The sequence below is a fragment of the Macrobrachium rosenbergii genome, chromosome 23, assembly GCF_040412425.1.
Source record: "Macrobrachium rosenbergii isolate ZJJX-2024 chromosome 23, ASM4041242v1, whole genome shotgun sequence".
Classification (NCBI taxonomy): domain Eukaryota; kingdom Metazoa; phylum Arthropoda; class Malacostraca; order Decapoda; family Palaemonidae; genus Macrobrachium; species Macrobrachium rosenbergii.
This window is the reverse complement of record NC_089763.1, coordinates 10,665,655-10,693,496: the sequence shown is the minus strand read 5'-3', so window position 1 is coordinate 10,693,496 and position 27,842 is coordinate 10,665,655. Positions and strand designations below refer to the sequence as shown.

The following is a 27,842-nucleotide window of genomic DNA, read 5'->3' as shown; positions in this document are numbered from 1 at the left end:
TGCTAGGCCCTTGTCTATTAATTCGTTAAAATAGAGTAGCACTGATAAAAGAGGGAACTTGTTACTTCCATATTTATTGTGTATGAACTCTTTAAAGCTACTGAAGAGATTTTGGTACTTGGCCATGGAGCTGTCTCGTAAACTGGAAGTAATTTTGTTGCATATCTCTGGAGGAAATATGGAAGGTAGTTGATCTTTTATATTCTGAAGGCGATCAAATTCAAGTGGTGTTGCGCTAAGGGTAAGGTACAGTCCATATGAAGTATCTGGCAACCTTCTACTTTGACTTTGTACTTCCGGTATTCCTTGAGACTGTCTTGACTAGGGGATCCATGGTTCCGTTTCCTGGGAAACAGTGCAGAAGAGCATGTTGTTATCACATTCGTTATATACCTTAAAAGCAACTTTATGCAGTAAAAAGCCTGGGGAAAAGCATAAAGAGGAGAAGAACCTTCCCAGCTAATGTGAAGAGCATTATTACTGATTGCTTTTGTGTTGGGTACGGAAGAACAAAATCTCCTACATTTAGAGTTAAAGCCATTGGTGAAAAGGTCTATTTCAGGAAAGAAATTCATATCTGTGCAAATTAAATTGAATAGATTATCGTCAAGAGTGGCTTCTGGATGTATGGAACCAAAGTCTCTCGATAGGGAATCAGCCATCACATTGCTTTTCCCTTTAATCCATTTAGTTTGAATGTCTATGTTGTATTTTCCTTTGATGTTTAGTAACACTTTGATGGCCTCCTGGGCCGATTTGTTCCTAATGCTACCATGTTTTTGACCCAACAGTATGTTACTTGTGAATCTATGTGAATTAGTACCACTTTGTTTCTTAGTTTGTCTCTGAAGTGTTTTATACAGTAAATGCATGCAAGTAGTTCTCTAATGTTAATGTGCAGAGTATTCTCATTTTGTAACCATGAGAGTATGCAATGTTCTCCTACTAATGCTCCACCCCAGCCAAAGTTGGATGCATCTGTGAATAGTTCTAGATCTACTTGATTATTAGGAATGTTTATAACACTATACATGTTAGTCTGTTTCCATGCTTCTAGAAAGGATTTGAAAGAAGGAGGAATGATTCTATATCCTTTAGCAAAATATCTATGAAATCTGTGAAGGAATTCAAGATGGTATCTACCATAAAAGGTGTAGTAGGAACAGAAGTTAAGTGATCCTATCAATCTTTGATATAATTTGAGGTCAGATCTGTTCAAGTTGGATACTGTATTGGCAAGCCTGATACATTTATCAATGTTTTTCTGCATTGGTCTCATTGTTTTGTTCTCCAAGTTATAATGAACTCCCAGGAACTCTATCTTTTGCACTGGATGAATAACAGACTTTTTAATAGATATTTGCCAACCCAGTTCCGTGAGCACTTCAATGACTATTTGGATGTGAGACTCGCATTTGTGAAAGTCATCTGCCAGTATATCATCTAAGTAGTTAAAGATGAGTATATTATATTTCTTCCTAATGTATTTAACTACTGTGTACATTAGTTTGGAAAAGATGTAGGGAGCTGTCTTTAACCCGAAGGAACAACCGTCCATTTGAATTTACGCTTTCCTAATTTGAACGTTAAGAATCTTTGAGCACTGGAATGAAGAGGGACTGCCAATAAGCGTCCTTTAAATCAAGTCTACATGCCCAGTTGTTTAAATGCAAATAAGGGAATATAGTTTTAGGTTTCAGCATAAAGAAAGGAGGTTTCTTGATCATAGTATTAAGGCATTTCATATCGAAGATTAGGCGAATGCTCCCATCAGGTTTAAGCTTGTAAAATATGTGGTTAGAGTAGTAGAAAGAATTTCTGTTAATTTGTTCTATTACCCCTAGGTCTAGTAATCTGTCACATTCTCTCTCTAGTATTATTCTCTTGCTAGAAGAATAATATCTATCAACCCCAAATCTTTTCAAAGTCTTTTGAGCCTTATTTTTATTGGTAAATGGGAGTCACACCCTTACTGATCAAGTTGCATGCAAAAGAAGAATTTGGGAGTTTTTGCCAATTTTTTAATTTATTTGTCAATGACCTACCTATCCCACTTACTGGAGGGGCGTGAGAGGTTCCCTTGGAGCTAGAGGCTTCTGTAGGGAAATTTAACTCTTCCAATATCATTGAATTGTTAGTGGGTACATTTGCCAAATTTTTATCTTTACTGTGTAGCTCCAGGTTATTTTCCACTTGGTCCGAGCAGGGCTCGATGGTATTAAGATTTAAAGCATAATTAGTTTTGTTTCTTATCTTTGACGTCTGAATTAATTGCTGTCTGTCCCCCTGTACTCCTTCCCCCTCTTCAGCCACCTCTCTTGATACCTCGCCTGTAAGGATTGAACCTATTCCTGAACCCAAAGCTTCCCCTGAATCTTCTGTAAAAGTTAAATTTCTCTCTGGGGTAGCCCTGATACTTGCCAAAGTTGAACCTTCCACCTCTAGAGATAATGTCCCTCCTCTAGGAAGGGGACCGCCAAAGCACGAAGCAATAGCTTTCCTTTGATCATCTGATAAGACCCATATATCATTAGTTTCAGCTTTAATAATAGCATCTCTGGTATCTAAATTGAGGTTCCTGGGTAAAGTTCTACTTCTGAATGAGCGGATTAAACTTTTAATTAGATCAATGTGTTTCCTGAAAGGCCCAATTATCACTTTAGTAATGAAATCAATATCGTTAATCTTAGAGGGTAAGCTAATTGCGCCAGAGCTGCATGCCCTTGAAAAGAAGATATAGCCATCTTAATGTTTTCAATATCAAAGTGAAATTTCTTCTTGAAATCTTCATTAAACAACCTGCCACTTGGCCAAAAGTTCAACTTTGGCAAATTTATCAATTTGAAAAGGTCTGCAAGTTCTTTATTATGATTACAAACAAAGAATTGATCATGAGAGTTCTTGTCTCCTTCACTTAATGTTAATGCAATTAGGGAGTCATTTAATTGTATTTTCCCATCTCTATGAATGGAGGGCACAGCATTAAAATTGTTAGATATATAAGTAGGAATAGGTTTGTTAAAGGTAAGCGGGTTAAATTCTTCATAGTCACTACTATCTTCATTATAAGTTGTAAATAATTCTTCATTTGCATTCTCAGGTAAATCTACTTTCGGTGAGGGCGCTTAGGAGGAGGGGAATTGTCATTCCTTTTGCAGTCGAACCACTTCTGCAATAGGAGTGAAAAACTAGACTCAAATTTGATAATAAAAGTTTAACTGATGTCTATAATATGGCTCATGAATTTACAAATCAGGTTGGACAGCAGCAGACCTAGAAGGCTGAAGCCAGGCAATCGGGTTCTAGGCTCAAATGGCCTTCATCGGTTAATTCAGGTCAATCGGCATCCTCTCACTAGTATCCCATACTTAAATTTATATAGCCTCTACAGTAATCATCTTATATTATTTATATAGCCGACCTGTCAGAAATTCTTAAGACGCAGTTCCTCATGGTAAGGGGTAAACAATTATATCGAAAGGAAACGAGTGTGATATAAAATTCTACCCATTAGCGGAGGTAGGCGCAATTATACCGCCATTGACAGGAACCCCTCCAGTTAAATGTCGACGATAGGATCTCGGTGGGATAGGCAGAAAGGAGCGGCTAAGAGGTAGCCTAGATTGACGTAGTATGTTAAACTCAAAGTTAGAAAAAGTTAGGCTAGTTAGGCTACTCGGCTCTTTGGTACGTAAGGCAAATCTAGTTAACACCTCACCTTACAACATTAATTACCTTTGGCACATAAGTATCTAGTCCTTATAATGTTTAGGCTCACTTTACACATAGTTTAGGATTATATGATAATGTACTTCGGTCTCGAAATTTATCTATTCTCAAACTTTTACGATTATAACTACCGCACGGTCCGCACCGGCTCATTATTTACCTTTTACTGCCATGCTTGTGACGTCATCTGTCTAAATCCTCTGCTATCCAAGATGTTTTTATATAAAAACAGAATATTAAACCTTATCCTTTCTCCACTAGTTTCAATAATGTTTGATTCTGTAATAATATTTGAAGAATTTCACTGTTGGAAGGTTCCTGGCTGGTTTCTTCCATTTTGGGACATCTCTTCTTTTTGGGTTGTGCCGGTGGAATATTGTCATCATCGCTAGTTTCGCTAAGATTATGCACATCTGCTGATACTACGACTTTTTTGGACATTTTAATTGGTTGATTAAGTCGTTGTCCCTCGTGACAATAATTAGGGGAGGGTTGTGGTAATGGTGAGGTGTAACAGGTGTTGCCTGTGTCCTGTCAACTTCAAATATGGCGGTTTGGTTCCTGTCAACTCACATGTCTCTGGTTGCTCCACCCCGATGGGCGTGGTTTGTGCTCGCTTACGGCTGTCTGGGACAGGAGCCAGGGGTGTGTGATAGCAAAACCAGTGGGTCTGAAAGGCTGAAGCCTCTCTCTCTAGAACTAAGGGTTCTCCTCTGAGGAAATAGGAGACAGGAGGGTCTGGAGGTTCCTGTGACACCAAAGCAGGCTTCTGAACAAGGCTCAAAATGTTGTCCAACCGACGTGGAATTGGCACCAAAGATGGGTCCTCAATGACAGGTGAGAATACACCTGTCATGCCAGATACTGGATGCCCTACCTGGGGTGCCAAACGCTTGACGACTGGCGGGCGCAACCTCAACACAAGAGCCCACAGAAAAGGGACGCTCAGACACTGGGTGCTCAAAAACTGGACATTCGGGCACTGGACACTTCACAGACAGAGTGTTTTGCTGACACTGGATGCTCAGACACTGGGCACTCATACACTTAGGACTCAGAAGCTCGGCGCTCATGCACTGGGCGCTCGTGCACTGGGGGCTTGGACTCTGGGGTGCTTGGACACTGAATGCTCATGCACTTCACGCTCGGACACTGAGTCTCATACACTGGACACTCGGACACTGGGTGCTCATGCACTGGACTGTCAAACACTGGGCGCTTAAACCCTGGGCTCTTGGACACGGGCACTCGGACTTTAGGCACTTGGAGGATAATGAAGGTACATGCGGAGCTTGACTGGGGGGCTCCAAAAACTGCAGGAGGGGAGCAGACTGTGAGCCCTCTCCATGGCTCGCTTACAGGCAGGTGGCAAGTCATCCTCTACTGAGGAACCATGCCTTTTCAACAGCCTTAATACACTGGAAAAGTGCCTACTGAGCCTTTTGGCCCCTTGAGAGTCTGAGTCACTCGGCGACAAGGTATGACATCCAACCCGACACCTTTCAAGTGGCCGTCCACCAAGTCCTGGGATTTCTGCACAACAGGCTCGGTTGAGGAAGCAACTACTCGTGGGTAAACCCAACTGACCTCCCTTGGACTGCCCGTTTGCTTCCTCCCAGGTGAGCAAGGGGAGTTTAACAAGGACCTTGGTCTAGGAGCATCAGTAGGATGAGTCGCCACCCCCTCTACTGATACTGCACTTGACACTGCACTTGCACCAACACCAACACTATTAAACCTGTCCATCAGGACTCTAACTGAATTCCCAATCTGGGAAACGGTATTAACAAGAAGACTGAATTTCTAATCACATGAGCTTCTAAGTTGGCAATGGCACTGGGTTCAGAAGAATGGGAGCCAGGGGTCGGAGTAACTGGAAAAGCTGGAGGACTGGAGATAGGGGAAAAGGCAATCATAAGTGTTGAAGGGACAGGTAAATCAGCAACATATACTTTAGGAGAATTACCCGGACTAGCAGAAGCTTTAGCTTCAGCCCTAGCGGTTGCCTTCCTCAGTCTGTCACGTTAAAGTTTATCCAGATGGGCATTAAAGTTTTCCACCTTCCCTTATCCCAGTCTTTACATTCATCACAATTAAGGTCTTGTGAGCAAACTCCCTCTCTACAAAAACAACAAATGGTGTAGCTGTCATATTTAGCCGATGTGAGTCGAGTCTTGCAGCCTTTACTGCAGTACCTAACACTAGACAAGCTAGAGTTTGACATACCGAGTCAAAAACAAAGTCACAATAGGAAAAGTCACAACCGGAAAAGTCCCAAATATTAGCTAAGCTAATTAAGATTAGAGTGCTACCAAAAACACAGAATACTTCACCAAATGAAGAGAAAATCACAACCATCCGGTGAAACACGAATCCAAAGAGCTGCTCAACAACCAATGTTTAGTCATTGACTGGCAGAAACGCATTCAGCCCTTGAGCCGTATTGTACCTATTCTTCCGCGAAAGTGGGCGGAGCAAGCTACTTACACCCAAAACAAAAGAGGGCTCACGCGATTTTCAAATTTTTAGCTGCCACGTAAAGTAGAAACCAATAGCTAAGTAATTATTTGCTAAGTTACTTATATAAAACATGAAGTTTTCATAATAAAAGGATTTTGACAAAGGAAAAATCTATTTCTGGGGAGGGGCCCGTGTCACCCGGTGAAATAATCCATTCAGCTCTTATTTCTAGGTAATTCCATTTCTAGGTACCAGAGAAAAGCTAAATGTAAAGCTGGGGTTACTACCCCCAGAGCGAGCTCCAAGAAATGGAGTCGTATATGGTAAAGGGTGAGATTGTCACAATCACGGGACCCTGCCCTATAAAGATTCCCAATGTCAAAAGTCCCAACGAGAGAGGTGCCGATACAAGCCCATGCACCACTCGCGGACTGTACACAAGGCAACACTAGTCGCATTCCATGTTAGCACCCACCCCACTAGAATGATGTTTACCATGGGAGGGAGAGAATGAAAAACAGGGGTGGGTCACTGGGTGACACGGGCCCCTCCCCAGAAATAGATTTTTCCTTTGTCAAAATCCTTTTTCTGGATCGGGGTCCCGTGTCAGCCGATGAAATAATAACAGAGAAATAAACATCATTCTTATGCTATTAACCCCTTCGCCACTGGGACGTACACATGTACGTCTTTTACAGTACAGTAATAAAAGACCGCGACGTACGCCTATACGCCTTTCATCCCTCCTCGAAAAGCAGAGCTGTTTTCTTCAGCTTGGATGGGTTTCAGGCGTAGTATTGTGTACGAGAGAGGTGCAGAAGCTCCACCCACTATTCATTCTAGCCAATGAGTGTCCGATGGTCGTCGTGACGTCATATTCATATGGGATATTATAAGGGGTATCGTCCAGCAGCACATGCCAGTGCGGCTCAAGCTGTTATGTATGAAACATTGTCACGATCTTGTGAGTAAACCATTTGGATTCGAAGGCTAAACTTTTTCTCCTTTTGATTGCAGTTATTTTACAGGTTTTTTTATTTTTCAGTATCATGATGTCGGATGATAGTATTTCAGATTCTGGGTAGGAATACCTGCCAGATCTGTCAGATGATTATAGTGATAGTTGTTATAGTTGCTTAGATTACGACAGCGACACTGAGATTTTAGAAGACATTGAACCCATTGTCGATGAAGGTTGGCAGTTCATAACAGATCCATTTTGTGACAAGCGCCCAGACCCAACCCCCGATTTCACGGAGGGTGACAATGGGATCTCTGTTTGCACACTCGACTTCACCTGCCCACGAGATGCATTTTTTGTTTCTTTTTGTGATGATGATATTGACAGACTGTGTGAATGGATGAATGCTCGGGCAGAGGAGTATTTTCGGTCAACAGGAAAGTTTACTATGTTTTTGAAAACTTCTTTCATTTTTTTTTTACACTAACATGTAATTTTTATTATCATTATTTTTTCTACTACAAGTTGTAGTAGTAGTGGTATTACTGTTGAATTTTTTTATTATTATTATTGTTATTATTATTATGATTATGATTATTATTATTATTATTACCAATGCCATAACATTCATTGATGTATACTAACTGTTTCCGTAAGAAAACTAGTATATACTGCTATTACTACTAGTACTATTTTACTAATACTTTACTACTTTTTCTGCTACTTTATTTCTACTACTTTACTACTATTTCTATTTCTGCAATTACTTTTTCCACTAAATATTCCTCTTTTTTGATATATATATATATATATATATATATATATATATATATATATATATATATATATATATATATATATGTATATATATATATATATATATATATATATATATATATATATACATACATACATATATATATATACATATATATATATATATATATATATATATATATATATATATATATATATATATATATATATATAGATATAGATATAGATATATATATATAGATATAGATATATAGATATATATATATATATATATATATATATATATATATATATATATATATATATATATATATATATATATATATATATATATATATATATAGATATATAGATATATATATAGATATATAGATATATATATATATATATATATATATATATATATATATATATATATATATATATATATATATATATATATATATATATATATATATATATATATATATATATATATCTATATCTCTATCTCTATCTCTATATATCTATATCTATATATATATATATATATATATATATATATATATATATATATATATATATATATATATATATATATATATATATATATATATATATATATATAGAATTGAACCTGAATAGGCTTGTATTAAGAAAATACTTTCTGCCTAATAGCAGACACAATGACAGTAACCCCCCCCTCTTTTTTTTTAAAAAGAGAGGATCTGACAAAATTGTGAGGTCCTGTCTAAAAAAGCCTGTAAGGAGAAAACTGGGCACAGAAACAGACCTTGTAAAAGGGGAGTACTTTCCAAGGTGACCACCAAAAATGAGGACCTTCAACTGTAGATAGAAAGTTAGGGTGAGGAATTCGCAACACTACCCCTGATGAGGGGAAACCAAAATGATTGGTTCCGCTAGACAGGGCAGACAGTACAGGAAAACTAACACTAGAAGCTAGGCTGATTAAAAATTTTGGGTCTTCCCCAACAAGGAAAGGTAAGAACAAGATGATTGTTGGTTACCGAAGCTAGCTCCGATACATTACTCAAAGACCAGGAAACCGAATGTGGACGGAATACTGGTCTCAGACGAACACAGACCTTAGGGATGAAAGTTAAGAGCCTGTGAGTCTGGTTCCAACAAAACACTTTCCTCGGGGCCAATGCGGCCGCATCATTACTGTAGCTTCGAAAACTATGTGAAGAGTGCTAGTTACTTAACTGCAGAACCATACTGCAGTAGAGTAGGATCCCTTGACTGATTTTAGGAAAACAGTAATAACAGGACCAAGATCAGTTTCCTCCTAAACTGTAAGATTCACAAAGACCACAAAGCCAGGGCAACAGAACTTTGAGGGGGCTGACACAGGCTGAGTTTATACCAGTCGTGACAGCTTGATATTTGTGGCTGAATTGGGTTGCAAACAGACCTACTTCCAGGTCCAGGAAAAGGTCACAAGACTACCTGAATGACACTCCGTCTAAGGACTATTCCGACACCAGGGGGGAGGCCCTGGATAGGGAAAAAGTAGTGACCTTTTGGACCCCTACGAGAAGGGTGGCAGACAGAGGCACTTGTGTCTGTTGGTTATGGAGAAGAATGAACCATAACCTGAATGAAGCAACTCGAGTTTGAACCCACTTGTTTACGCAGCGCACTATTGCCGTTTTGTTCAGAACCAGCCTAAAATGAAACCACTTGGGAGGAAGAAGTTTCCCAAGGACAGGAAGACTGCCACAGCCCTCCAAAGCGTTGATATGGAACTGCCGGAACGTGACCGACTAAGTTCCAAGTACTTCATGGGGCCAAAAAATATCCACCCCACCTGCCCAGAGAGGTGACGGTGTGGAATACTGAGGCCGGAGGGGAAAGCTGGAGAGGAACTGACTTCGATAAGCACTTGACAGCTGTGCAAGGCCGGAGGCCACTATTCAAACAGGAGGAATCAGGGAGACACGTCCCTGACTCCGCCATACCCCGGTTATAAACTCCAGCTTTGACTTCAGAAGGAGAACCATCACTGAAGCAAACTGAAGAGAGCCCAAGACCTTTTCTTGGGCACGGCGAGAGGTATGCTTGTGTTGATGAAATGTTAGGCCACCCTTGCTATCTCTTTTCGCTTCCACTGGATTCACAACTACTGAAGGCTACCCTCCTGAATCAGGTGGGATTCCTCCTGTGTACTTAGAAGCCCAGAGACTCTAGAAAACCGATTATAATGACCGGCACCTCAGGCAATTCCCCGACGCTGGGTGCCCAAATGAGCCAGGCAACTAGATATGCGGCTAGCATAACCTTCTAATACCGGAGCTGTTGAACTACGGTACTGTTCAAACTGGCAAAGACTCTGGGGCTGCATTGAGGAGGGCATGAACCTGAAGGGGTACGCCTGCTCCCCGAGTCTGAATCCCAAGAAGGGATAGAACCTTTCTGCAACCAAGATGTGAAAGGAAGCGTCGGAAAGGTCTATAGAGGTGGTTACGGCTCCACGGAGCAGTAGGATCCGAACCCACAAGACTGAAAGCAACCGAGACTTGCTGCATTGAATGAGGAAAATAAACGGGACACGCCCGGAAAAATTTTCCAGTGGAAGGGAACTTCCTTGGCAGACTGAAAAAGCCTGACAGGCCATTCACAAAGTCCTACAGAACTCTGGCCGGAAGCTGACTGAACCTGATTGGGGAGGGGACAAACAGTCCAGCTCCACCCCGGGCCTTGATAACTATACTCTGGGCCCAGGGACTGAAGTTCCAGTGGCCCCGAAAATGGTACAGCCTCCCACCCATATGAGAAATACTACAGGGGGAGGAGGCTTGATTGTCTCCCCTGAAGCGTATGCCTTCCCAATTTCTCGGAGAGGAGCAGGATGCTTCCCTGCTCCTATGATAACCCCGAGGGTCAGAGCCTCTGGCAGAATGTCTAGTGAAAATTCTTTCCTTGGGTTTTCGTATGAAGTAAAGAAAACTCCGGCGGAGGCACATGGGGGAGGCAGAGACACACGGGGGTGTTACAAGGGGCTGATGTGTTGGCTGAACCCGCACACAACGAGGTGGAGGCTGGGAGTGAGAGGCCTGGCAGGAACCTGAAGAGCCTGCACCACCGCCTGAGCAGGGGGCGCTTGAACTACATGAACTTCTTGCCGGACTTGGGATAGGGCCCGGCAAGATCAGATTGTTTCCGCTCATAAGGTAGACACCCATGAGAACGGAGGCTCTGATTAACATTAGTAGCCCCGGACGGACCGTAACAACGCCCACCTGGGGAAAAGATTAATTCTCCAGGTGAAACTGTTCATAAGATTTTTCGGCTCAAGGCGGAACGTGGCTGGCGAAAAAAGTGTTTTCAGCTGTCCAACCGACTGATGAAATAAAGCGGACCTGCAAAAACCTGACAAGAGAGATTTTATCAGGACCCAAACAACGAACTGCCATTATATACCACAGACATTGTTTCTGTTAAAGTCAAAGAATTCCAGGGCCTGGCGAGCCTGACTTACACCCTGTTTCAGCTTCCGGGAATTGACTCTGGAAGCTTAGGGAGCTGTACGCTGAATAAATTAGAAGCGTAGTCCGGGTTAGAAGATTCATTGTGAACGTATCTGAGATATCTGTCTCCCAGAAATGCGTCAGCGGTTTTATTTTCGAAACAAGCCTGTTGATAAGAGGGGCTACATTCAGAGCACAAGGGGTAGGAAGCAGGGCTCTCAAAGAGAACACGGTAAGACCCCATAGCTGGCGTGAACTTGGAATTCTCCGCCTGCCACTCCATTAGAGTTCTCAACGGAGACAATGTGCCCAGCCTTAGGGAAGATGAGGGCTCTCTTAGGTATCCTGCCAGATAGATACCATGCTCCTTCTGACAGTCTGGTAAAACCCGGATAAGGGGATACCAGGCCGGAAGGGAAGAAATGCAATTCCACCAACCTCCGTATGCCCCACACCCCGACAGGAGGGTGCCTTCATGCTGGGAAGCATAAAGGGTTAGGCGCCAAAGGTTCCCCAGACCGGAGGGGAAAAGAGGTGGAGGTGTCCGAACGATAGAATTCGGAACGGAGCAGGATTTTACAGGTGATCCATTGACAATGAGTCTTGAGATTAATCTCTTTGGGATTTAAGCTCCTGGGAAAGGGAAGGCACGGACCATGAGGTAGATAGATAGTTTGATAGGTTGACAATGACCCTCAAATCGAGCTCCTTATAAGGAGACCCGTAAAAGAGTCTTCAACAAAGGAAGGGGGTAACCGCCTTGCTTTGCTTGGGCGTGTCCCTTTCCAGAAGGCGAGGCCAAACTCGTAGACGGCACCGGATTAGAGATCCGAGACGTCCTCGAGGGGCCCCGAGCGGGTCTTCTTGGTTTAAAAAGGGTCTTTTTGACTGATTTCACCTTAGGGGACGGTAGACCAGGAACCGTCGAAAAGGGATGCGGAGCTAACGAATCGCCTAAAGGAAAAGTTTGCCTCACCTAATTCCGAGCTAAGCGGAAAAGGTTTGCCTCACTTATTCTCGCACCTACTTATCGCTCTGGGACGATGTTCACAGGTTCGAGAACGAGACAGAAGGCCGCAACGTCTTCAGAAAACTCTCCGTAAACAGCAGAGTTACGAGACTTGCGGCCGGCCTCCAGGAGGGGGAAAATTAGGACCCCAAACACCGGAGGAGCAACTATTAATAAGTCATATGAGACGGAGTTTGACGAAGGAAAAATCGATAGGTGTATATGAAACCTACCAATTTATCGAGAATGTCGCCCGGAGACGGAGTTTGGCGGAGGGAAATCGATAGGCGTATATGAAACCTACCGATCCACCGAGAATCTCGCCCGGAGAGAGCCCAAACACCGAAAGAGCGACTATTAATAAGCCACATGAGGCGGAGCTTGACGGAGGTAAAACCGACAGGTGTATATGAAACCTACGGATTCATCAGGTAGCCTGCTCAGAGAGAGCATAGCGTACAATGCAACCTGCCGGGTACCAAACGACTAATAATAAGCCATATGAGGCGGCGTTTGGCGGAGATAAAACCGACTGGTGTAAATAAAACCTACGGATTCATCAAGTAGCCTGCTCGGAGAGAGCATAGCGTACTTTACAACCTTCCGAGCCAAGAATAAGCCACATGAGGCGGAGTTTGGCGGAGACGAAACCGACAGGTGTATATAAAACCTACGGGTTCATCAAGAAGTCTGCTCAGGGAGAGCATAGAGTACTTCACAACCTTCCGTGCCAAACTATAAATTCTCAAAACAGACTGCGCACCGAATGGGAACTATAGACTCCGTGACGGGCTGGCTTGTTGCAGGATAGCAGAGCATTCCTGCACTCGACAAAACCAGCTGAAAACGTATGAGAAGTGGGCATGCTGGAACGGATGCGGAGCAGAGTACCGTAGCAGTGACTTAGCCTAGTCAGACCAGGAAAACCCCCGGAGAAAACCGGGCTAACAGGACAAAACTCATAGACATAAAAACAGAGTCAATGGAACATTCCGGAGCGACCATATTTTAACAATATGTGACGGATATAAACATAGTGGGAAGGTTATGAACTGTTCGGAAGTGGGCGCACTCAGAGCCAAGAGAGGAAAAACCCCGGAGGAGGATATCCTGAACGAAGTGATAGCGGTGGGTGGAATAAACGCCGACCACTAAACACTAAAATCGCCGGAGCAGTAAGCAAGGAGAGCGCCCAACAAGATAACGAAACACCGAACAGGTAGTAGCAAAATGGAGGGGAAACGCCGAAAGTAAATAAAACAGAAGACAGTTAGGTGGAAAACGCTAACTGGCCTCGTATGAGATCCCAACAGTGAGGTGCGAACCTGTAGGAAGCACCACGAAGGGAAACAGTCGATGTAAAAGGAAGGGGGAAGGATATGCCAGGAGGTTGGTAACCCAAAGTAGCGACCAGGGGTGGGACAGCACTCCCCGGGCGCCCAGAGATCTCATAGATCCCCTTGCTATGTGAGCTGTGTTGCACGAAAAGAGCAAGAGAAAAGGAGAGGAAGGGCAACAACCTCTACGGCCAGGAGAGCAAAGAAAGGCAAAAGGAGAGTGAACAGGAGTGGGGAGAGCACTCCCGGTCACCTCCAGGTCCAGGTGGAGTGCCAGCCGATAAGGTCAGACACATCGAGGGACAACCAATCAATGCAGAGGGAGGGGATGTAGGCTACAGCACAAAATAAGGATAAATTGCTCTCAAGCCTTGGAAAGTTAACAAACCTTGAAAACGAACCAAGGGGAGAGAGAGAGCAAAGGATAAAAGGGGGAGAAGGGGATTCTCGATACCACAAAATAATATATATATAGTCGGTAAAAGGAGTGTGAACAGGAGTGGGGAGAGCACTCCCGGTCACCATTAGTAAGCAACCCAAAGAAGGATTGAACTAGGATAGGCTACGCAGGTAAACCCTCGCTATTCCACCTTAACTTATTAGGAACATCAGCCTAAGTGAAAAGCCGAAACAGGAAGAGGGTGGACGTAGGCAATATATCCAAGCCAAAACCAAACAAAGGGAAGCACCAGACATAAAACACATATGTACAGAACGAGATCACAGACATGAAACTCATACGTACAGAACGAGATCGCCCCTCCCTTAACGATTTTTCCCCGAAGGGAAAAAGTGCTATAGCCAACCCCTAGGCTAACCTAACTGAGGCGATGCAAAGGAAGGAAGCCTAGGAGAGGGGTAAAGGCTAACTAATAACTCAAATAATGCATAATAAAACAAAAATTTTCTATAAGGTACATGTAGGAGGATAGGCAGGTCCAACACGACATGAATGTGAAGGGAAATGGCCGACCTTCAGTTAAATGAAGGTACCCAAAATAATTAACAAAATTCAAAAGCATCCGAGCACAAGGTCAAAACTTAAATGTACCAATGAAAATCATGTTCCCATAAGCTTAGAGAAGTGAGAGTCTAAAAAAAGGCAAAATAAAGCCAAAATAATAAGCGAATAGGCCCGAGGGGAACCACGTAGCCTAAACAGCAAGACAGCACTTGACCAGGAAGGGAACACAAAATAAACAAAATTATAAAAACAAAGTAAAAACCGTAACAGTACCAATGAAAATAAGATCCCCAAAGGCTAAGAGAAGTGCAGGACAAAATTAAGGCATAATGAGGCCATGATAATAAGCGAATGGGCCCGAGGGGTAGCTCGTAGCCTAAACGCTAAACATCACTTTCGTAATGAAGACATGATAAAAGCGAATGGGCCGAGGGGGTAGCTCAGTAGCCTAAACGCTAAACAGCACTTCCCGTAATGAAGCCATGATAAAAGCGAATGGGCCCAGTGGGGTAGCTCGTAGCCTAAACGCTAAACATCACTACCCGTAATGAAGCCATGATAAAAAGCGAATGGGCCCGAGGGGGTAGCTCGTAGCCTAAACACTAAACAGCACTTCTCGTAGTAAAGGGGTACAGAATAAACATAAAATTAATCAAACCCACTAAAGTTAGGAATCATTAATTGGGAAAATATCCCAAACAAAAAGGGATACTAATAAATAAAACAAAACAAACGTGCCGACCCAAGACCAAGAGAGGTCAAGAGACGCCGTGAGAGGAGATCGAGACGGGCGTTATAAATCCCTTTAATTATTAAACTAAAGGAAAATAAGGAGCCTCAATCGCCTAAAAAAAAAAAATAATAAAACACTGGTACTCAAGCTGTTGAAGAAGAACCTTGCGATAATGCCATAAAAATGCCAAAATAGAGCACAAAATAAGGACCACAACGAAATTATGTGTGAACGAAATTGCGTGCTAAAATGGAATGTGACTAGTGTTGCCTTGTGTACAGTCCGCGAGTGGTGCATGGGCTTGTATCGGCACCTCTCTCATTGGGACTTTTGACATTGGGAATCTTTATAGGGCAGGGTCCCGTGATTGTGACAATCTCACCCTTTACTATATACGACTCCATTTCTTGGAGCTCGCTCTGGGGGTAGTAACCCCAGCTTTACATTTAGCTTTTCTCTGGTATCTAGCAACGGAATTACCTAGAAATAAGTGCTGAATGGATTATTTCACCGGCTGACACGGGACCCCGATCCAGAAAAGCTAATATTGTAATGCTTACCTGAACACCTGAATTCGCCCTTAATCCCACTAGCCCGAACAGCTCTCAATTACCAATCCCACTACAGTAGTGGGAAATTTTAATGACCAGCGTTACCAACGCTGCACGTCAAATCTTGTCACTTGAGCTACCATAACAAACGGTTGGCAACGCTGGCACAGGTGTGTGCCGACACTCCTACCTTTGTCAACTGCTTTATTCAAGCTCAAAATTGATGTGGGGTTAAGGAGGGTGGGAATCATTCAGGTGTTCAGGTAAGTATTGTGGGAATCATTCAGGTAAGTATTACAATATTAGTTTTATTATGAAAACTTCATATTGCAATACACTCCCTAAGCACCTGAATTTGCCCGATTAACAACATTTAGAAGAGGAGGGATCAATCTTATTGCATGCCGCTTTTTACAACTGCAGAGATGGTAGCTCACCAATCTACTCTGCGTAGGATATCCGTATAGTCATACGCTCACCTTATCAATCACTGCTTTCGGTGAAGAGACATGTTGGAGAGCACTTGATCGTCAGTCAGGTCAGTACTGTCTCAGTCCGTTGACCTCCCATGTGGTTCTTCAGAACCTCTCATGTATGGAGGAGTACGATGAGCCTCCCATTTGGCTATTCAGAGCCTCTCGTGTATGGAGGGGAAAGAAGCAGAGTGCAGAGCTGCTGTCCCTCCGGGTAACCCATCTGGGTTGCAGATAAGGACCAACGACCAACAAGCGACGAAGTATCTCAGAGCCGACAAAAGAGCCTAACCTACCAGAGCACCCCCTTGGACTCTCATAGGGAGACTATCATAGACTAAGATACTTAGAACATACTAAAACTAAGTTCATGTGATTATACTATCACTGCTGCCTAAGATTCTAAGACTCTCCCCCCAATACTGACGAGAGCGACTTAACGAATCGGCCAGTACGTTGAGACTCTCCCATACGAACTGAGGAAAAAGAGACACTTTTCATTCTTTGCACCATCTCAGAACTCTCTGTGCTATAGTACTGAGTACTGTTGATCTTGTTACCCCCTGATTTCTTCAGATAAGCCACGATGGTTACGTTGTCGCAAAACAAAGCCACTACTCTGTTGCGCACTAGGACTCTGAAAAACACCTGAGGGCTTCTTCTACAGCCCTGAGTTCCTGACGATTTATTGACTCCTCTCGTTCCCGATCCCTCCAGAGGCCCGAAGCCTGGGTTTCCTCCAAGGTTGCTTCCCAACCTTGATCTGAGGCATCTACGTACAGATGAACGTCGGGAAGAGGGAGTCGATATAGACCTTCCGGGTGTCAGATGCACTTCTTCTGACCACCACAGAAGATCCAACAGGCAAGAATCGTTCCAAACTATAACTGCGTTCTTGTTGCGGAAGTCCCACCGATTCCTGAGACATACCTGAGGAGAACGCATCTGGAGACAAGACCCTGGAATTAAAAGAGAGAGAGAGAGAAAGAAGACATTCTCCCTAAGAGGGTTCTCCAAGCTGATACTGGCTGCTCCCTGTTGGACAGGAACACCTCTACCTGCTGAAGGACTGACTGGATCCTCTCCAGGGTTGGGAAAACCCTCAAAGGAAGAGAGAGAATCCTCATCCCTGAATAGGTCATATATTGTGTTGGAACTAGGCAACTCTTGGTAAGGTTTAGAGGAATTCCTAGTATCTTGTATAGATTCAATAAGAAGTCCCTCAGCTTTACTAGCTCCTCTAGAGAGGAAGCCAGGATCGGCCAATTGTCTAGATACCTCAACATTCTGTACCCTCAACGATGCATAATTGCTGACACCGGAGACATGGCCCTCGTAAACACCTGCGGCAATGTGGTCAGCCCGAAGGGGAGAACTTTGAACTGGAAGCTGCCGGCTAAAGACACGAACCTGAGGTACCTCCAAGAATCCTGATGAACGGGAATCTGGAAGGACGCATCCTTTAGATCAACCAAGACCCTCCAATCCCCCACTCCTGACCGACTGCAGCACCGACTGTAAAGTCTCCATACAAAACTTCACTGAAACCACTTGAAGATTGAGGCCCAAAAGGTCTATAATGGGCCTCCACGAACTTCCGGCTTTCGATGTGACAAGGATTCTGCTGTAAAACCCCAGAGAGTGAGGGGCTGGTTCTAACACACCTTTCTCCAACAAGGCCTAAATCTCCATCGCTAGAGCTAACCCCCTGATGGAAGACGGGGAATAACTCAGAAGGTTGACAGGGGAGGAGGACAGAGGAGGAAGGGAATGAACCTCTACTACCCAATCCTTCGGCCCCCAATCCTTCCAGGCTTGCCAGAAAGGAACGAGACAACCTCCCACCGGAAAAAATCCTGAGACATAGAAGGCCTAGAAGAAGACACCGACGCAGCTTTAACCACAAAAAGCACCATTCTGGGTGTTCTAGGGGGAGACTTGGAAGCTCTTCTCTTAGAAGGAGAAGACTTTTGAGCTCCTTTTGGGGAACGAGAACCCTGAGCTGCTACTCTGATCATTGCCTGCTGTGATTCTACAGCTGAGTTAGAGGCAACGAAGTTCGTCATACTGGCCATATCATCATCCTTGAACAAAGAATTAGCTAAGGCTAAAGGTGCTCTAAGCAATACCCTCTTATGAACATCCGGATAATGAGGGGAAGATGACCAAGATAGAAATCTCGTCTTTTCTTGCTCACAAACGTCGTAGACGAAGCCAGAGCATTCGCCTGGTGCGCCAGACCCATCGAGACAGAAGTTATTAGGCTGTCAGACAACCCGGGATCCAAAATGACATAACCGTCACTCTTTAAGAACCCCATTAAACCTGACAGTATCCAAAGAAAGTTCGAAAGAGCCTCAGTCTGATTGCACAACACATCCTCCAAAGCACCTGCTTCCTTTAGAGAAATCCCTACGAGCCGAGACGACGCTGGAGACCTAGACAGGATTGCCTCAACTGAGCTGATTAACAGCTCTCCTAGGGCTGGCCCGAAGGATTAGACTTATTTTACGTGGCTAAGAACCAATTGGTTACTTAGCAACAGGACCTACAGCTTATTGTGGAAACTGAACCACATTATAGCAAGAAATGAATTTCTATCACCAGAAATAAATTCCTCTAACTCTTCATCAGCTGGCCGGGGAATCAAATTCTGGCCCAGCGAGTTCCAGTCCGCAGCTCTACCGACTCACCCAACAAAGAGCTTTACTAGGTGAAGGAGTAGGAAAAACAGAGAAGGGGGAAACTAAAGTAGAAGATTCAGAAACAGTCAAAAGTGAGTTAGGAGCTAAAGCAGAAGGATTCTGCACCACCAGAACTGAAACATTGACTCAAAACTTTGAGCCAGACCGAAAAAGAAGCAATGAAGGTGAAACTTTTGCCAGAGCACAAAATCTACTCAAACCTGAAACCAGAACTCATCCAGGAGAACGACTCTGCACACTTAATATTTTCTCCTCACTATCTAACCCAGACCTATCCGTCTTTGTCACACCTAGATCCTGATCCTGACTAACATTATCAACATTAAATTTATCATCAATACTACAAGGGGGTTGGGGGGGGATCCTTCACTGTCTGCTCTGTGCCGAGGTGGCTGGCAGAACCTACCCACTCAGAGGCTTGCAGTTCTCCGTTACCCTCAGCACCTGTATGGGCTGGTTCTGGAACAGGCAGGGGAGCTGAAAAGGAAGAAGGATTAGACATCCTAACGCTACTACTATCCCTATCTGAGAATTGTTGAAAAAGACTAGCTACTAAATTTTTCATACTACTTGCAATCCTATCCTCTATCTGTTTGACTACCTCTGAACTTGTTAAATCCTTCAACTGATCTATAGCAAAAGCCTCAGACGCTTGAGGCAACAAAGAATCTGACCGTCATTTGTCACCCTTACTAGCAGACTTGCAATGACGAATGTACAGTAATCCGCCATCTCTTGTACAGTCCAATCGGAACATTCATCACAACAAGTCTGCACATCACACTTAACCTTCCTACATACCTGACAGATTGAATGTCTATCGTGTCTCATGGTACTCATCCGTCTCTTGCAAGAACAGGAGCAATTAGCGCTAGCATCCACAGTCGTAGGGGCAGTCGAAGTCAAGGGCTCGGTAGCAGAAGGTGAAAGAGAAGACTTGTCCATGATGACCAACTGAGACCAGGAACCGGCGAGTCCCAATCCAAAAAACATTCAACGTCGAAGATATCCAGAAAAAGCTCAGCAACCAAGCAGAAGTAAAAAATCCAGGAGAAAAAACTGGTAAATACAATCCAGGTCTTTACCAGAAATCCAAAATACAGAGAGAAGTCAGGCAATAGGATTAAACCTCGCACTGCAGAAGGAAACAACCTTCCAGCAGCACAAACAAAAAGCAATTGACGAAAGTAGGAGTGTCGGCACACATCTGTGTCAGCGTTGCCAACCGTTTGTTTGGTAGCTCAAGTGACAAGATTTTACCTGCAGCATTGGTAACGCTGGCTGTTAAAATTTCCCACTACTGGGATTAGTAATTGAGAGCTGTTCAGGCTAGTGGGATTAAGGGCAAATTCAGGTGTTCAGGGAGTATATTGCAATAGACGGTTTATACAATGACAAAGAAACATACACAGACTTACCTTAACTACCTAGAAGGTATAAATCAGCAGTTGCCTTTAAGAAAGCATGAAACCTTGCAGTGTGCTTTTTGAAATGTATTTTGAAGTAGGCTACCGACAGACTGTCCACAAATTTAGGGCAAAAACACTGTTTTCTTAACAGGCCATGATTTTGACAATTAATCTGCTGTAATTCCCGAAATAATAATAACTGAATTCTCGATAATTTACAAAACAATTCACACAAGTAACGGGCAAATTATTACAAGTTATATTATTAGTGGAGTGTGATGTAGAAGGCACTGTACCCACCATTGTACTACTATGAAAGATTGAGTAAATTAGGATATGGAACTATGGAAACCCAGCAGTGTGGGTGATAAGGCTTTTGATTGGTCAAGAGCAGTTGGAGGAAATCATGTCATTGAAACAAAGGGGCAAAGAAAATTCTAGAAGAGTGTCGATAGAAAGTAGAAAATTATTGGGAAGTGGTAGAAACATACCAACACATAATAGGTAGAAGTGAGGTAAGAAAAAACACAGTATTACAGCAGCCAGTTACAAATCAGACATACTGATATGAAAAACCTTAACATTCAGTTATAAATCGAAGTACAGTAACTTAATGTAACCTAGTAGGCAGTGTTACTTAGTGACCCCCCCCACTGAAGAAAGTCTATTAAATGATAGTATACTAACCTAACCTAACCTAGTAGGCCGTGTTACCTAGCTGGGGGGCTCCACCTGCCCGGACACCCCAGTGAAGGAAACCTATTATAAAAGGAACTGCATGAAAAACTATCTGTAATGGAAATAATGAAGAAAGACAGATCATCAGGAAATACATATGACAATATAGGTAAGAACAGAACAAATTTTGTAACAGTATAACATGGAGTATAATATAAGGGGAAATGTCATCAATTGGGAACCAAATAATGCACCTAAGAAGAAACTTTATGACTGACGAAAGTGGAGTAAATGATTGCCATACAAAGAGACGGACGAAAAAACTGGAAAAAGAAAGGGATAACACGTAAACATCATGTATGAATCTGCCCCACTCCTTCAACATACCATCACTGAGAGAAAAATCTCTATCCCTCCTTATCCCCACATTTCCTCAAACTCCCTCTTGCCTTTAGTCACATTCTAAAGAGGTCTTTCCTCAATTTGCAGTACCATATTGTAGCATATATAAAGTAAATGTCATCAATTGGAAACAAAATAATGGACATAATCAGTATCTATTATGATTGACGAACAAGAAATAAAAGTTTGCAGGAAAAAAAGACTGTTATAAACAGTTGAAATAGACAGGTTTAAATTGTAAACAGTGTATGAATCCCCCCCTACAATTCCTCAACCGTCCAACACTGTGAGAGAGATCTCAATCCCTCCATATCGCCACTATTCCTAGAGAGAGATCTCAATCCATCCATATCCCCCACAATTCCTGGAGAGAGATCTCAATCTCTCAATATCCAAACTTTTCCTAGCGAGAGATCTCAATCCCTCCATATCCCCACTATTCCTATAGAGAGATCTCAACCCCTCCATATCCCCACTATTCCTAGAGAGAGATCTCAATCTCTACATATCCCAACTTTTCCTAGCGAGATATCTCAATCTCTCCATATCCCAACTTTTCCTAGAAAGAGATCTCAATCTTCTCCATATCCCAACTTTTCCTAGAGAGAGATCTTAATCCCTCCATATCCCCACTTTTCCTTGAGAGAGATCTCAATCTTCTCCACATACCAACTTTTCCTACAGAGATCTCAATCCCTCCATATCCCCACTTTTCCTACAGAGAGATCTCAATCCCTCCATATCCCCACTTTTCCTAGAGAGAGATCTCAATCCCTCCATATCCTCACTTTTCCTAAAGAGAGATCTCAATCCCTCCATATCCCCACTTTTCCTAGAGAGAGATCTCAATCCCTCCATATCCTCACTTTTCCTACAGTGAGATCTCAATCCCTCCATATCCCCACTTTTCCTACAGTGAGATCTCAATCCCTCCATATCCTCACTTTTCCTAAAGAGAGATCTAAATCCCTCCATATCCCCACTTTTCCTACAGTGAGATCTCAATCCCTCCATATCCTCACTTTTCCTAAAGAGAGATCTCAATCCCTCCATATCCCAACTTTTCCTAGAGAGAGATCTCAATCCCTCCATATCCCCACTTTTTCCAGAGAGAGATCTCAATCTCTCCATATCCCCACTTTTCCTAGAGAGAGATCTCAATCCCTCCATATCCCCACTTTTCCTACAGTGAGATCTCAATCCCTCCATATCCTCACTTTTCCTAAAGAGAGATCTCAATCCCTCCATATCCCCACTTTTCCTAGAGAGAGATCTCAATCCCTCCATATCCTCACTTTTCCTAAAGAGAGATCTCAATCCCTCCATATCCCCACTTTTCCTAGAGAGAGATCTCCAATCCCCCTCCATATCCATATCCACTTTTCCTAAAGAGAGATCTCAATCCCTCCATATCCTCACTTTTCCTACAGTGAGATCTCAATCCCCTCCATATCCCCCTTGTGAGAGATCTTTTCCTAGAGAGAGATCTCAATCCCTCCATATCCTCACTTTTCCTAAAGAGAGATCTCAATCCTCCATATCCCAACACTTTTTCCTAGAGAGAGATCTCAATCCCTCCATATCCCTCCATATCCTCACTTTTCCTACAGTGAGATCTCAATCTCCATAACTTTTCCTAAGAGAGATCTCAATCCCTCCATATCCTCACTTTTCCTAAAGAGAGATCTCAATCCCTCCATATCCCTTTTCCTAAAGAGAGATCTCAATCCCTCCATATCCCCACTTTTCCTACAGTGAGATCTCAATCCCTCCATATCCTCACTTTTCCTAAAGAGATTCCCTCCCTAAAGAGAGATCTCAAATCCCTCCATATCCTCAATCCCTCCATATCCTCACTTTTCCTAGAGAGAGATCTCAATCCCTCCATATCCTCACTTTTCCTACAGTGAGATCTCAATCCCTCCATATCCTCACTTTTCCTAAAGAGAGATCTCAATCCCTCCATATCCTCACTTTTCCTACAGTGAGATCTCAATCCCTCCATATCCTCACTTTTCCTAAAGAGAGATCTCAATCCCTCCATATCCTCACTTTTCCTAAAGAGAGATCTCAATCCCTCCATATCCTCACTTTTCCTAAAGAGAGATCTCAATCCCTTTTTTCCTAAAGAGAGATCTCAATCCCTCCATATCCCCACTTTTCCTAGAGAGAGATCTCAATCCCTCCATATCCCCACTTTTCCTACAGTGAGATCTCAATCCCTCCATATCCTCACTTTTCCTAGAGAGATCTCAATCCCTCCATATCCCCACTTTTTCCTAGAGAGAGATCTCAATCCCTCCATATCCTCACTTTTCCTAAAGAGAGATCTCAATCCCTCCATATCCCCACTTTTCCTAGAGAGAGATCTCAATTCCTCCATATCCTCACTTTTCCTAAAGTGAGATCTCAATCCCTCCATATACTTTTCTCATCTCAATCCCTCCATTTCACTTTTCCTAAAGTGAGATCTCAATCCCTCCATATCCCCACTTTTCCTAGAGAGAGATCTCAATCCCTCCATATCCTCACTTTTCCTAAAGAGAGATCTCAATCCCTCCATATCCCCTTTTTCCTTTTCCTAGAGATCTCAATCCCTCCATAACTTTTCTAGAGAGAGATCCAATCCCTCCATATCCTCACTTTTCCTACAGTGAGATCTCAATCCCTCCATATCCTCACTTTTCCTAAAGAGAGATCTCAATCCCTCCATATCCCCACTTTTCCTAGAGAGAGATCTCAATCCCTCCATATCCTCACTTTTCCTAAAGAGAGATCTCAATCCCTCCATATCCCCACTTTTCCTAGAGAGAGATCTCAATCCCTCCATATCCTCACTTTTCCTAAAGAGAGATCTCAATCCCTCCATATTCTCACTTTTCCTACAGTGAGATCTCAATCTCTCCCTTATCCCCCCTCACTTTTCCTAAGAGAGAGATCTCAATCCCTCCATATCCTCACTTTTCCTAAAGAGAGATCTCAATCCCTCCATATCCCCACTTTTCCTAGAGAGAGATCTCAATCCCTCCATATCCTCACTTTTCCTAAAGAGAGATCTCAATCCCTCCATATTCTCACTTTTCCTACAGTGAGATCTCAATCCCTCCATATCCTCACTTTTCCAAAGAGAGATCTCAATCACTCCATATCCCCACTTTTCCTAAAGAGAGATCTCAATCCCTCCATATCCCCACTTTTCCTAGAGAGAGATCTCAATCCCTCCTTATCCCCACTTTTCCTCAAACCCCACTTGGCCTTCAGTAAGCAAGCTCAAGAGGGTTAAAATTCCTAAATTTGAAGTTCATATTGTAACATGATTGGCTGGATATGGCCTGTATCTATAAGACTGCGTCACGTGTTACTTACCCGGGGCTCTGCCCCCCAGAGCCCCCAGTGAAGGAAACTCCACTTTATACCTAAAGTTCCCTTAGTCTGTAGCAAATAGAGGCTATAATCAGTTCTGTGGTTAATTACAGTCGAGCGACAAAAAATAACAGCAAATTCTTGAAAAGCCGCCAAAATATGATAGAAAAGTCAATTTCCAAGGTAATATCTGCCATGGAGCTAACAGCCTATGCAGGTTAGTTTTACCAGCGTACATTTCGAAGGCAATGCCCAATGCGGAGCAACCTCATAGTTCTACCTTGGGTTTAATGAGGCAAATGAAAAAAAAGAGGCTTTGGCCTAGGCCTATGCTCAGCAAACTGGATTAAATGAGACAAATGTAAAAGAGAAAACACCAATACATCAAGAACTAGGCCTAGGCCAATGTGAAAAACTATGCTTCACGTTCACACTGTCCTACGGATTTAAAAGTAATATTTAATGATGAAAACTAACCTATAGAAACTGACTAAAAGCCACAAAGCACGACAGTGAAATTAATTAGGCTAAGCTTTCCAAGGGACCACCTCCCTAACTCCTCGTGGGTGGTAGCCTACAACTTTTTTTGTTATTCTGAGGAGTAAAGCTTCATGAATTTCACCACTGTCGTGCTTTGTGGGTTTTACTCAATCTTATACCCTCGAAAATGTGTATTTTGCAGTAAAACTTACGTCTATTTGAACGCGAACCTTTTGCTAGCGTAGTAATGGTAGTAGTAGTAGTAGGTGGGATTTGCCCTTGAAACGGCTCCCTTACTCATTTTCTTCCTCCTTTGTTTGTGTTTGTTTAAGTTTTACGCCTCTGTGAAGACATAATTCTTTTATAAATTTTTTTCTTATTTTCAGTTTCTCCCTTCACCAGATCTGTAAATAAAAGTGTATTAGCTATCAGTTCCTCTTTATTTTCCTGATATGGCTGCTGCACAAAACTATATCTATTTCTAGTCTCACTATATGCAGGGCAGTAGAGTAAGAAATGGTCTAAGATTTAATTTTTTTTCATAACAGCACAAACATTTTGTATCTCCATTTTAGCCTGTTCCTATAATTTAATTCTAGTGTGCCTAGTCTAACCCTACCAGTCAGCATTGTTTTTTCAGTGTTATCATACCAGATTTCTTCTCTTATGTTTTCTTTATATTTTCTGTGGATTGTTAATGTTGCCTTGTCATTCATTTCTCTCTGCCATTATTTTTTGTCCCAGTTATTTATTATTTCTTGTAGCTGCTTACCTTTAAGCGATTCAGCTTTACTTTACTCAAGTTTATGTTTAATTCTTTCATATACTCTTTTACTTGCAGAATGCATTTGGTTTTCTTGTTTTCGTATTGATCTATGGTTACCTCGCATAGAAGACTGCTTCCACCACTCTCAAGTGTATGTTTCAGATAGAATAGTATATTCTTCATATCTCTTGAGCAGCAGGATCTTAACGCACAACTTGCTGTGTAACTTGATGCTTTCAGAATAATATTGTTCTATATACTTGATTGTCTACTTTTTGTAGTTCATTTATGGTTTTCTTGTTGAGTTTCGTGACTTCCATGGCATACATGAAGGATGGCATTGCTGATCCTTTCCAATACAGTTTTCCTATTTTCACCCTGCTACAGCTTTTACTGAGGACTGCATTAGCCATATTTGCCATCTGCTTTGCTTTACTTTGGGTCCTTTTTATCTGTTCTCTGAAGCTTTTATCTTTCATGTTGCTGATCGTTACACCTAGGTATCTTATCTGCTTAACTATTTTTATTCCTTCTATGTGCTGCATATTTTTCCACATCGTCAATACTATACCAATCGTTGGATATATTAATATATTGCTTTTGTCTTTGTTTATATTTATGCCACCCTAGCTTGCTATTTCCATAAGGGTTTGTATTGCTTTCGTTATTTCTTCAAGGGCGTGTCCTAGGATTAATTAATCGTCTGCATATAATGGTGCCACTATCCTTATAACTTCATTTCCGAAACCTTTTGTTGTACTTTATAATTTTTCGATTACCAAGTAAGTTATTAGCAGGAAGAATATGATTGTGCCATGCGCCCCTGCCTTATTCCATTTGTTACATTTAGTTCTTTTTGTTCTACATTGTTCATGCATAGACTTGCTATGTCATTTGTATATGTCTTTGCTACTGCATGTAGCCTATATTTCATCATGACCTCTATGAACTTTTTTCTGTTAACTGAGTCAAATGTTTTTTGGAAGTCTATTGATACTACAAATAACGGGTCTTTTCTTCTGTACGTTTCTACCGTATGCAATATTCTAGGCTATACAAATTATCAATTCCTCTTCTTTGTGTTGTAAAGCCTGTTCGCAGTTCATGTGTTTTCCCTATATTTTTAATGTGCTTTTCTATTTTGGTTTTCAGGATCCCCATGAAAATTTTATGACACATTAGTTAATGCAATTGGCCTAAGATCTTTGAATGTGGGTGTAAGTGTTGTTTTTTACTTAAACCAGCTGTTCTGTGTTTCCTTCCTTTCAGTATGTTATTTAAACATTCTGCCAATTATCTTTAAAGCTTGGTGCTTTGTAAGAACAGTTTGAACAGAACTGGTTTCATCCCGTCTGGCCCGGGTGTTTTATTTGATTTCACTTTCTCGAGGTGGTGTTTTATCATCTTCAGTTATAATGGCTTCTTCCATGGGTTTAATTTCTGTCATTGTTAGGTCGTACACTCCAGCCATAAGATAGTCCTAATAGTAGCACTACTAGTAGTAGACGAGACTGAAATTGAAACGGCTCCCTTACTTGTTCTATTTCTCCTTTGTACTTGTTTCAGTATATTTTC

At 42.3% G+C, this 27,842-nt stretch overlaps 1 protein-coding gene across 9 annotated transcripts in view; it reads right to left on the bottom strand.

Annotated features, from left to right (window-relative positions):
- The window catches only part of LOC136851262 (uncharacterized), a 71,171-nt gene extending 45,315 nt beyond the window's left edge, over positions 1–25,856 (bottom strand). Inside the window, exon 1 of one of the 9 annotated variants that reach the window (XM_067125230.1) lies at positions 25,732–25,856. In XM_067125230.1, the coding sequence (XP_066981331.1) occupies positions 25,732–25,802 (71 nt within the window). In that variant the 5' untranslated portion in view covers positions 25,803–25,856. Of the gene's footprint in view, positions 1–20,587; positions 20,756–21,265; positions 21,364–25,498 lie in introns of those variants that run through there. The other 8 variants (XM_067125235.1, XM_067125232.1, XM_067125231.1 and 5 more) reach the window with 8 other exon arrangements.
- Between the last annotated feature and the right edge of the window lie 1,986 nt (positions 25,857–27,842).